Source organism: Myripristis murdjan, chromosome 2 (assembly GCF_902150065.1).
Source record: "Myripristis murdjan chromosome 2, fMyrMur1.1, whole genome shotgun sequence".
Classification (NCBI taxonomy): Eukaryota; Metazoa; Chordata; class Actinopteri; order Holocentriformes; family Holocentridae; genus Myripristis; species Myripristis murdjan.
In genome coordinates this window covers 1337155-1349790 of record NC_043981.1, presented here as the reverse complement: position 1 = coordinate 1349790, position 12636 = coordinate 1337155, and the positions used below count along the sequence as shown (strand labels likewise).

The following is a 12636-nucleotide window of genomic DNA, read 5'->3' as shown; positions in this document are numbered from 1 at the left end:
GGAAACCACTGGTGGGTCCTGAGTCGCCTCCTTCACCCCTCCCTCCCTTATCATGAGTGTCATTTCTTCATTCAGATCTTTCATGGGTCTTTCCAGCCTTAAATCCACTTGGACAGATACTTTGTTCTGTTGCTCATTATTATACTGCAGTAAAGGTTTTGACTCATCTTGTCCCGTCCCTCTCTCTCTGTCCCAAGTCGTCGCTGCTTGCTGCTCATTTCCATCCAGGGCCGGAGTGGGACTCATTTTCAACCCTGGAGTTTCATGCCTCAGACCGGCCCACTTTAGATCACGACCTATTATTATTAAAATCAAAAAATATAATGGGTCACTACTATTGTTTGAGCATAGAAAGTGGATGTATTGGAACTAATGCTTGCTTGTTCACACACTCTGTTACAACAGCTCACCTGTTCCTTCCATACTGACAGGAGCAATCCCCTCATCACTACTGGCTCCTGGCTCTGCTTCTGACACCAAATCACATTTTAAAAATTGTCATAATTCTCAGCACAAATCTCCCCTTTTTACAAAGCCTTCTGATCAGTTCAGGTCAGTTTCATTAATGTAGTGCTGAATCATCTAGCATCTCAGGACACTTTTCATACAGAGCGGGTCTACACCATACTCTTCATTATACAGGGTGACCCCAAAAAACGGGAACTTTTTAACAATCCAATAAAACCAAGAGTGATGGAAGAAAAATATTTTATTCATAGTAATTGAAACCTGAAAACATGCCATTTAAGAAACAATGATGGAATTTTCATTTTTTAAAAATTGTGCTGCCACTTGCTCATGTCTGCCAATACGCACTTCAAAAATTCCCGTTTTTTTGGGTCACCCTGTATTAATTCTAATAATATTCACTCAATGAGCAATCCTACCTGCCCACTCTGGACTTGTGGGCTCATGGCTGGTGCTTGGTGCTGGATCTTGCTTCTGACTCTGAGGGGCTACAAGACAAAGTTTCCCTGTTATGTGGCGTTGCATCATACTATTATTTAAATTAGGCTATATAAGGTTATGTTATATGCAGGGACGGTTTTTGCTATGGGCAATGTGGGCAACCGCCCAGGGCGCAATCTACGCCCTCCAAAAAAAAAAAAGAAAGAAAAAGAAAGAAAGAAAGAAAAGTGCGTCCTCAAAAAAAAATAAATAAATAAAAATAAAAATAAAATAAAATCGCTAGTTTTCTAGACTACCATACTGACCCACATAAAAGACGACCCTGATTTTAAGACAACCCCTCTTTTGCAAGACCCATGTTTGGAAAAATAGGCTACTTTTTATATGGACAAAATCTTGTTTGAATAAAAAGCCACCGGCCTGCATCAGGCGGGTCGGCCGCGGTACCGGTCGGCATCAGGCGGGCCGGCCGCGGCACCGGTGCCTGGTGCCGTGGCCGGTAGGAGTAGTAACATGGAAGGGCGCAAGCCAGTAATTTCGCCTAGGGCGGCAACATAGGCAGAACCGCCACTGGTTATATGTCACAACGCCACACAATTCATTGACTTGATAATTAATTAACTTGAACGGTGGTTTGCAGGCAAAGTTCAACATCTTGCCTTACCCGTTTCACCGTCCTCATATGTCGTTTCAAACGGAGAGCTCGTTTTAGAGAAAAAGTTGCCAATTTTAGCACATTTGGCTGCGTCTGTTTCCAGAGCTTTCCTCTTTTTAATTCTTGTTTTCTCTGCGCCACCCTTGCTCTTTCTACTTTCCATCTTTGAAACCCCACTGACCGAGTGCACGGACGTGTTACGTCAGGGTGCGTCTGCAAAAAAAAGAAAAGAAAAAGAGCTGCCAGTGGAGGCGGAGGCGGAGGCGGCCCAGGGACATTGGTAAGCAGCATAGGTGATCAACCCACTGCCATGACTGGACTGAACACCGGCCCCCCAAAAAATTTTAAAAAGTGAACACCGGCCCTCACGGCCCAAACATCAGACCGGCCCACCGGGAGTTATCCCGATCCTCCCGTTTAGCCACTCCGGGCTTGTTTCCATCACTCCCTTTGCCTGGTCAGACAAACATGAACAAGATCAATTTAAGCAGTAAAATCATTTCCTGGTTTCCTGCTTTTTTAGGTTTTTCATTGGGCAAAAGTTGGTAGTATCATATGGTATCAGGGACTTAGTACCTGATACTACTTTTGAAACCACCTAAGCCAAGGTTCAAAACAGGCTGAGTTGAAACTAATATGTGACATGAAATTCTGTAGACCAGTGATTGGTCAGAGAAAAACTAGACAGTGAAGCGCCACCAGTAGCAAAGCCCCTGCTTGCAACCCAGAAATACCAAATTGAGACTCATGAAACTTGTTGTAGTTGATAATCTATAATCTAAAAACAAACGTTTTTCAGCAGATCTCTTATTTAGACTAACATACATCAGTGTTCTCTTATTTGTCTCTTTGTTCTTTGTCTATTTGTTCTTGCACAAAGCTAGAAGAGGAAAATAAGAAAATCCTACAAGGGATTGATGAAATGTGCGCTTTAGCCAGAGGTGGGAAGTAGCGAAGTACAAATACTTCGTTACCGTACTTAAGTAGATTTTTCAGGTATCTGTACTTTACTTGAGTATTTAATTTTCTGCCGACTTTTTACTTTTACTCCCTACATTTGAACACAAATATCTGTACTTTCTACTCCGTACATTGTCAAAACAGGCTCGTTACTTCTCTCTCCCTCTCTCTCTCTTTTTGGTGGGGGCGGGCGGGCTCGTTACCACCAAGAAAAAAATTACAACACCTGCACCGGCACCGTACGAGAACAAAAGGCAGAGAAACTTTCCAGGCTACAGCAGTGCACTGACATAGATTGTGAAACAAAGCGAAGACTTCTCACTCCGCTGTATTTTCACTGGCTAACAGCAGCACACTGGCTTAGCTTGTCTATTCAGAGAAGAGGTATCACTTCGGCTTATTTTTCATTCTATGTTATCACAGGCATACTACTGCTCATTCATTGGTAGTTGAATTGTTAGGTCTGTTTGATAAGTAATTTACATTTTTAAAACAAATAATAATTTAACATATTTTTAAATTATTGGAGTCAACATCTACTCCTTCAAGATAATTTATTATGTTCTACAACTCATAAACATACACCAACACTACATACCAAGTGTTTGAGCAGCATATCTCCTCTGTGCTACAAAAGATCCGTGGTAAAAATTATTAACATTAATGCTGAAGCCCTCCCCCACAGTTTCCAAAAATCCTGGAGGAAACCCTGCACAGAGAGGGAAAGGGAGAGAGGGCGCGGGGCATGAGAGCAGTTAAGAAAAAGAAAACCATAAAGAGAAATCTGGAGACATGGAGGAAGACAGTTGCCAGGGAAGATAAGGTTAGCCGACAACAAAACAGAGTCGGAGAAGCAAGAAAAAATCTGTTAAAAGTCATATACGTTAAGTATATTAAGTATTGAGACTACCAAAGCTGTTATCAAGGTACTCATTCAAGACTGGTCACTCTGGTCAGTTCAGTCTTGATTATTGTGTGAAACTGGGCTTGCAGCAAAACTAGAATGTTGCGTGATTTTCATTCTCTCTGTACCAGCACTTTGCAGGTTGTTAATAAAAGAGGAAATGTTCCTGTTTTGTGTGCCCTGAACTTTTTTTTCGTCAAAAAGTTATCAAAAAGGTATATGTATCATTAATGGTAAAAAAAAAAAAAAAAAAAAAAAAAAAATCATTTTTACTTTTTACTTTTGTACTTAAGTACATTTCAGAGCCTGTACTTTCTTACTTTTACTTGAGTAAAGAAGTTGAATTGGTACTTCTACTTTTACCAGAGTCTTTTCTCACACAAGTATCTTTACTTCTACTTAAGTACAGAATGTCAGTACTTTTGCCACCTCTGGCTTTAGCCAAGTTTGTTCTTACCCATGTGTGTATGTTGATGGTTTATGTTTGATCTTAAATTGGATGAGTGTGCCACGAAATGTACAATTAGCATAAAGAAATGCCCTAATAATCCTATATAATAGCAGCAGACTTATGTGTCATGTGCAACGTGCCAGCGGAATAAACTGACATGTCCCCATAATAATTCTGATCGAAGAAACGTTTTATTTCATTCTCTAGAGAGAAATGTGGAAATTGGAATTTACTTAAAAAAACAAAAACAAAAACAAAAAAACAAAAAAACAAAAAACCCACAAATGCATATTTGTTTACTGCCTTGCCACTAAAACTTTTACAGTCACACTTGACTGTAAAAGTCACACTCAAATGAGACTTTGTGGATTTGGTTAGGCATGTTGGACCTAATCATCTTTTGCAAACATTTAAAATATTAAATAAATCAATAATTGAATAACATTTTTATTCTGTGTTTTAAACTAAGTTAAAGTAAAGTAACTTGTTCATCAGTACATTCAGCTTCTGTCCATATTGGCTTACATGTGGTCGTTGCAATCTTAATTTTGAAAGTACTAATGAATCTGTGTGTATACACAATTCATGCATGAAGCCCATGGTTCATTTGAAGCAGCCATTTTGAGGTCCTGGCCATTTTTTTCTTAAACAAAATGTGTGTAGGGCTCTGGTCCCACAAGTCAACATGCCCACAAAGCCACCATGTGGGCCTTCACTGTGAGGCAGTACTATATGCAAAGGAAATCAAAATCCTGAAAAATAAACAGTGCCAAAAGTGAGTAGAGCTGAGGCTTGTGTAGCAGATACTATGGGATGGAGAAGCGGCCAAAGAACCTTTCAGACCATGGCTCTTTAAAGAATCTTTTCTTTAAATGGCTAACTGGTGCCTGAAAAAGCCATCAAACCACAGTCCTCTGAGGAGAAATGCTTTCCTCAAAGAAAAGGGAAAGGGAGATGGAAATAGCTGTTAATTCTCTGTACTTAAAGGAGAAGGTGTCAGTTGGAGCCAAAAATCTCGGTGGAGCTGATCAGTTCAGTGATGGAACCCAAAATGCACTTTTTTTTTTTTTTTTTTTTTTTTTTTTTTTTTTAAATAATGAGGCACCATCTGCTAAATAAAGTGGTTCTTGAAGTGGATGGTTCTTCACTGAACCACAGTGTTTTAAATAACTGTTTTAGAACATTCCTTTTTCTGTGTGTACCAGAATAAATGAAAGATGCGTTTATTATCAGTAATCTTTAATACTGAGATGCTTTTTTCAAAATGATCTATGGGAGAGCCCGCATGCCCCTAAACAACTTAAACAAAGTGCAAGGTAAGCACTTTGACTCCGACTGTTTGCTACAAAAGAGTTACCTCTTCACAAATCAGTTAGTTCTTTGGAAACACAAATTATCTCACACTCTAGCAAATCTTTTCACTTTTTTTCTTTTTCTTCTTCTTCTTCTTCTTTTTTTTTTTAAAGGAGAATATGAGCAGAAAACGTATGTGGTACTGGAACTTTGCCACTGACAGCTGCTAAAAACTCCTGCTGCCACATCACTCACTGAGGCCATTTTGTTTGAGACTAATGTCGATGTACAGTGCCAGTCAAAAGTTTGGACACACCTTCACATTCAGTGTTTTTTCTTTATTTTTATTATTTCCTACATTGTACTGTAGATTAAAACTTTTGACTGGGACTGTATATTCCTGTATAGTTGATGGGAACTTACGCGTGCAGTGCTTTTTTATGAAGCATGCTATTACAGTCAGGATAAAGATCAGGACCATGGCCACAATGACTGCAATGATGGTTGTCCAATCTTCTGTATGAGACAAACACACAGTTTAGAGGTAACATTTTATCTCATTAATGAAAGAAAATATAGATCTATGACAGCACCATCTGGAGGTTGTTCAGACATGTCATACCTGTAGAGCCACCTGTAGAGCCACCTGTAGAGCCACAGTCCTTGGTGTGGAAGCTCTGTTTCTTTTCACTGACTGGATTTTTTACTTCACAGCTGTAGCTGCCTTGTTTTCCAATAATAATGTCAGCAGATCCGTTCATGGGTCCCCATGACATTCCATCAAGGTCTGGCCCTGACCAACGAAACTGCACTTGATGGTCTTTAGCAAAGCAGAAGAGACGGGTGGTGTTACCTTCCTGAACACAGGAAACCTCAGGCTTGGGTACAGGATCTGAGTGGAGAAACAGAGGCGAAGAGAAGAGAGAGAGAGAGAGAGAGAGAGAGAGAGAGAGAGAGAGAGAGAGAGAGAGAGAGAGAGAGAGAGAGAGAGAGAAATGGGACAATGATTGAGACTTTCAAAATCCAAAGACATAGAGAACAATAAAAAAGAAGAGTTACTGCGTGGCGTCTTCCTTTTGTTATTTTTCTGTCTTTTCAGGAGTCCATTTAAACTGAGTAGCAACAGGAGCAACAACACGTTTTGTCCATTTTGTTCTCTTCAGGGTGCTGTGGAAAGTATGTGGATACTATTGTAGCATAACTATTTGTATATAGAGAGTTGTAGAATTGCATCTCAATCCATGTGTGCATAATCAGATTTGTAAATGTTTAAAAGAATCTCTTGATGTGTACTGAAATTTGTGAATATGTACAGGAATCTGCAAATAAACAGCTTTGTAAATGTGTTACAGAACTGTCAAATGTAGACAAATGTGTGCATACATTAAACTATACGTGTATATAGATCTGTAAATGCATACATAGATCTGTGCATGTGTGGACATGTAAATGTGCATTAGATAATGATGGCTAAAAATTCTGAAAAAAATCACACAACATTATGCTACTATTATTATATTACTATTATTATTACTATTATGGACTATTGTCAAATACATGAGGTTTGATCCAATGTTTGGCAAATTATAGTAAAACAATGACTCTCACTGTGGGCTTACCATCTGACAGACAGCTGACAACATTTTAAACTTGTGATATCTAGTATCTAAATAATGTCTGTGTCAACCTTGCATTTGAATGAATGAAGAGCATTTGAATGAAGACTTGTGGAGATTTAGATGTCAATTGATTTTGCATATTTTGAAAAATATAGTGATGGACTTCTGAATTAAACAAAAGTTGCAGTGAGACAAACATCTGTCACACATCAGTAGATGTGCTGAAAAACTTTCAGTTCCATAGGACAGTTGGATGATTTTTTTTTTTTCTCTGAAGTTTATAATGTGAAATGTCTACACATTTACATTTGTTGTAATAAGCCACACCACTTTAACCAGTCACTATCAAATTTTATCTCTCAACTGAGTTTTGACCCTAAGACATGCAAACCAAATTTTGTACAAATCCATGCAGCTGATAACAAGATAAAAAGATCCCGGGCTGCTGCGGTAAGCACTAAGCCTTTGCAGGTGGTATGTGCACCACCAGGTGAACAACCGGGACACCTCCATATTGTAATTTCTTTAACAAAGATTAGCAAAGTCTGTGGATGATCTTGACTAAGTTTTGGGATGATTTGCCCAGTGGGTTTGAACCAGACTTTGTAAATAGGATTTATAGAAAACTGAGAAAAAAATCACAATTCTTTGACATGTTTAGACCAAAAGACCATTAGAGCAACAATGAATATTACTTAAGAGATTAAAATGCTGAAAGAATTTTGACACTAGGCCAAGCCGTTTGAGATAATTGTGAAAATGTATACTGGGCTATTACAGCACTGCCTTGAGGTCAGTGAGTGTCATTTTAGGTGCGCGAGCTGTGGGTGGCTGTGGCTCCAGCAGCCTTGCTGTTTGGACCTCTAAAAATATGCAAACAGACAGTATTGTACCGGAGGGCTATTATTTGCCATGCCATATGGAATGCAGCGGTTTACATATAGATGACCTGTAGGTGTTCAATCAGACCATAAGTGCCTTGTCAATACTGTGTCCAGTCCACCTACTATACATACTGATGACACTACAAGGATGTCAGGTTAAACTTTGATCCTGCCTTGGGAGCATTTACTACTGGCTGACACACTGAGCTGGGCATAGTGCACATGGCAGGAGACCAGAGGCCCTGCTGATAAGGAGGTTGAGTGAATCAACATGCATTAGGCTACCTGCCAGTGCCTAGTGAGAGCCTGCAAGAAAGCCACAGCACCTGCATCAGACCAGCAGCAGCCACAAAGACATAATTAAGAACTGCAGGAAAGCTAATTATCATGGCTAAATCTTGTGTTATTGATCTGATTTCCCCAGTATCTAACAAGATAATTGGTTGTGTGCACGTGATCCATACACCGATGTGTGGAGAGTGACAACAATGTGCACAATGCCTGTTTAGTGGACAGCACTATGTCCCTCCATTCACACCAGGTATTAAACCACATGCATCTCACCTGCCCACCTGGATCAGATTACACTTTCCCACTGTATATGAAGATAAACATATTATTTCCATTGCTAAAACCAAATGCTTAGTTTTTTTTATTTGAGAGAGAGAGAGAGAGAGGGAGAGAGAGAGAGAGAGAGAGAGAGAGAGAGAGAGAGAGAGAGAGAGAGAGAGAGAGAGTTTTCTGTCATATGCACAATAGAACAGATGGTTTATCTTATCTTATTGTTACATACAATATACACTGGTCCTCCTTCCATGTAAAAGGGTTAGAATGAATGAATGAATGAATGAACAGAAGTAAAAATAAAATGGCATTTAACAGGCAACAGGCATTTAACAAAATGAGACATGCTTGAATCAGTGTGTACCTGAAGTTGAACTTGAATGCTCATCAAAATCATTGCAAAATCATTGAAAGCATCTTCAGCAGAGCTTGGTCCTAACATCAGCTGATCACAGAGTCTGCTAGAATCACTAATACTCACAGTTCAGTCCTTGATCTGATATTTACAAATCAACCCTCTGAATATGTCTTGTCTGAAGTAATTCTTACAGCAATATGAGATGACCCACTTAATTACAATATGTATTACAATATATATTTTAGTTGTCATTACTCATGTTATTACTACTACAATTGTTAATATATTAATATTACTCAGTCCCACTTCAATCAGACCTATAATTATCATTATAACGATTCTTGCTATGATTGTTCTGACTACTACTATTACTATTATCAGAAGCTTTATTATTACTGCTATTAGTGTTTTTATGATTACTACTGCTGTTGCAACCACTATTAGTGTTAGTGCAACTCACTCTGTCCTCTTCCCTGTAGTCCTGTGAGGCTGTTATGCTTTGTTCTCCTCAGATCTACACAAATCTCACTGGTGACTTAATTCGATCTCAAAATGATGAGGAGTTTGCATCTCTGGAGAGATCTCAACCAATGATGAAGCGACACAAACGTCAGTGTGTGGTAGAGCACGTGTACAGTATCTACTCCACAACATTACTGACAGCACCTTAACATGACATCGTATTGGAATTTAACAAGATGACCGATGTTGGACCAACACTAATCATTTTAGTTGATTGGAGATTAGGACATAACCTGATCACTGCAAAAACTCAAAATCTTACCAAGATTATTTGTCTTATTTCAAGTCAAAAATGTCTTATTTCTAGTCAAAATATCTCATTACACTTAAAATAAGACATGATCACCTCAGAAGTAACTTGTTTTTAGACAATTGTCTCTTGTTTCAAGTGAAAATTCACTTGAAACAAGTGAAAATTTGCTTGTTTCATTGGCAAAATTTGTTTCTTGTTTCTAGTTAATTTTCACTTATTTCAAGTGAAGTTTAACTTTTTCCACTGGCAAATTTTGCCAATGAAACAAGCAAATTTTCACTTGAAACAATTTTTTTGAGTTGCTCATAACTGCTGTATTACAAAACATAACTAACTTCTCCTGCTTCAGCTTTACCAGAAAGATACTGACCTCTGGGTCAATTCAGTGTTACACGAAACTAAAAGCAACATCTTATCTGACAGACAGAATAGATCTTGTCAATTTTTTAGGGTTATCAAACTTCTGCTGCAAACACACACACACACACACACACACACACACACACACATTCCACAGATACTATAATAGGAGAGGTGGTTCATGTGCATGTTACCTCTTGAAGGACCATAGCAGTGATTCTGGATGTTTGGCCCATTTACTTGGGCCATATACCCACATTTTACATTGCAACAAACTTTTTTACAAATCATGTGGGGGTACTAAAGAAAAAAGTGGAATTGACTGAAACAAATGGCTGTCTAACAGGTAATAAAATGACTTCTAAAATGTGACTGCTTGCTTAGAGAAAAGGTTTGCCGAAAGTATGAAGTTTATACATTTTGTAGATTATACGGTAAACATGCAAAAGCACTGGTAAGGTTCTTTAACAAGGGAGCTGGTGAACACACATGGTTTTTTGCATTCTGTCATTTTTCTGTTCTGTCATACTGTTGGAGCTTATCTCAGTGAACATCTAGAAATGCATACAAATGCATTACATCAGCAAGGGCAAGAAAAAAGCACAATGAAATGTAACCCAGGACACTTACCAAGAACCTCCACTGTCTGTGTGAACTCGCTGAGTCCCCTCTCGGTGGTCAACTCCAGCTTGTATGTACCGCTTAAGTCTTTGACCAAGTCTCTCACTGTCAGCGCTCCTGTTGTGAGGTTCAATGTGGATTTATCTTTAAATTCCCGGTATGTATAGGTTTCCAGTTTTTCAGCTTGTCCGCGCCACTCCACAGCCTTGTCAGATCCATGTGTCCAGAGGATGTTTCTTGGGATCCCAGGTAGTCCAGGATCCAGGGTGAAGGTCCCGCCTGTCCTGAAGTACAGGGTGACAGCTTTAACTGCAATTGGAGAGAAAATAAAAAAAATTAGTAATCTTTTTGTTCATCAACGTTTAAAATATGCACATTACTCTGGTTCTCAAAAAAAAAAAAAAAAAAAGGATAGAAATAGGAATCAAGAATATGGGAATATAAGCAAACAGTCTGGACACTCAAACAAATGCTGATACTTAATAATGGTACAGCCAGCACATATCTTTCACTGATGTATGAATCATGATGATGTTGGGCGGTGGTTTTCAAACTTGTCCATGTTCTGAACCACCAAATTAACCCTCACTGAGCCCTGCACCCCCACTTGAAGTGATTTTGCCCTCAGGATCCTGATATGAAAATATATTTTGGTTTGCATTAAAATGAAATTATAGAATTGTTGAGGTGTGATACTTGTTAAAACATACAAAACATAAAAACTGATAACTGTTAGCATAATCCCTTGTATATATTTTTGTGTCCTAACAATGTCTAGTGAATTAACCCTTTATGTTTATGTACACTTGTAAACATATATATATTTGACAGCATACAGACTACATGCATATGCTGTAGGTATAGAGCATGTTTTATATATGTTTATAGGTGTATGTGATGGCATGCTTGATTGCGAATATTCCCTGCTAAGTTTAAACTCAAACACTGTAAAACAAATCATGATGTTAGAGAGCAGAATATCAACTGGGTTCAATTTCTAATCACTTTTAATGTTCTCATCTACAATGAACAGAATGCTCTGACTCACCGTTCATTGATCCAGAAAGGCAAAATAAAAATATGGTAAGAGCGAGACTTGTGTCTGCCATCACAGGAGCGTCACGGTGTCAGGTTGTGAACAGGTAACTTAAGTGAAAGTGGAAGTGTAACCTTATCAGGGAGGACGGGTTGCCAGGTAATGGAATAATGTCCGACTCAACACTTACTGAAAATCGCCCACAAAGCTCTCAAACGATATTTATGATACATAGATAGAGAGATAAATAAAAATACTTTCTTTAAACACAATTATTTATTATTTTACTCAGTTTTAAAAGTAGTCTAAATTGGATGGGAATTAGCTGACCTGGCAACCTGCAACGAGAAATCAGGTAGAGTCCTGTAGGACAGACAGGAAACTGTACGATCTCAGGAATGTAGTGTGTCTGCATGTCGGCTGTGTGTGTGTGTGTGTGTGTGTGTGTGTGTGTGTGTGTGTGTGTGTGTGTGAGACTATCACAACCAGCAGAACACAAGGAGAATTGGAAAAAAGTAAGGGCTTTTGAGCAAGTAATGAGACATTTGCCCCTAAAAAATTCCATTTATGTAATTTGATTTGAACGCAGAGGGTTTCAAACTTTTTCATATGGCTTGCAATAAGCCGCGGACCCCCATTTGATGTGATTTTGCCCTACAAGGAAATCTGACGTCGATCCAGCATTACCGATTTGACCGTAAAATATATTATTTTAATCACTGAATTCTTGACCCCCTGGAAGATAAAACAAAACTTTATTTGATATATTACTCATATAATATTTTAATATTTTTACATACTCATTTTTAAGATTTTAAAGGCCGCTTTAATTATCCTGAAATGCTAGATAAAGGGACATCAAGAAAGCTTGAAAACCCTCGGATCTCTGCCAATGTGACCTGAAACTGTTTGCGCTAGTGTTTCTTTTATTTTGTCACCCATTGGAGCGCTGAAATAGCTGCTTTACGCCACTAGATGGCGATATGTCTATGTTTTACGTCCATAGGCTGCACATCTGGATTTGTTCAACGACTGCAACGTCAAACTACCGCACACACGTGCACAGAGGCAGGTGGCCTTCAAAATAAAAGTGTCTTAACTCAGAATAGAATAATTATTATAGAATGCTATATTAAAACAATGTCAGAACTCTGAGTTGGATATATATGGACCTGGCCTGACAGTAATAACCAATATAATACAATGCCAGATAACTTGGAGTAATATCAACCTGCTTGTTAAATAAT

At 38.5% G+C, this 12636-nt stretch overlaps 1 protein-coding gene across 1 annotated transcript; it reads right to left on the bottom strand.

The window, feature by feature from the left end:
* Positions 1-1761: 1761 nt before the first annotated feature.
* On the bottom strand, positions 1762-11469 carry LOC115375687 (CD48 antigen-like). Its single transcript, XM_030075179.1, has 6 exons — positions 11402-11469; positions 10363-10662; positions 5819-6064; positions 5596-5688; positions 1958-2018; positions 1762-1777 (listed from the first exon to the last, which is right to left on the bottom strand). The coding sequence occupies exons 1-6, from the start codon at positions 11460-11462 to the stop codon at positions 1762-1764; spliced, it is 777 nt and encodes a 258-aa protein (XP_029931039.1). The 5' UTR covers positions 11463-11469.
* Between the last annotated feature and the right edge of the window lie 1167 nt (positions 11470-12636).

Excerpts from the sequence above, each read along its gene's own strand:
- LOC115375687 (XM_030075179.1), bottom strand. The coding sequence starts at position 11,462 with ATGGCAGACACAAGTCTCGCTCTTACCATATTTTTATTTTGCCTTTCT. Across the intron at positions 10,663-11,401 it reads CCTTTCTGGATCAATGAACG|TTAAAGCTGTCACCCTGTAC; the intron begins GTGAGTCAGAGC and ends CTCCAATTGCAG. Across the intron at positions 6,065-10,362 it reads ACAGACAGTGGAGGTTCTTG|ATCCTGTACCCAAGCCTGAG; the intron begins GTAAGTGTCCTG and ends TTCTCCACTCAG.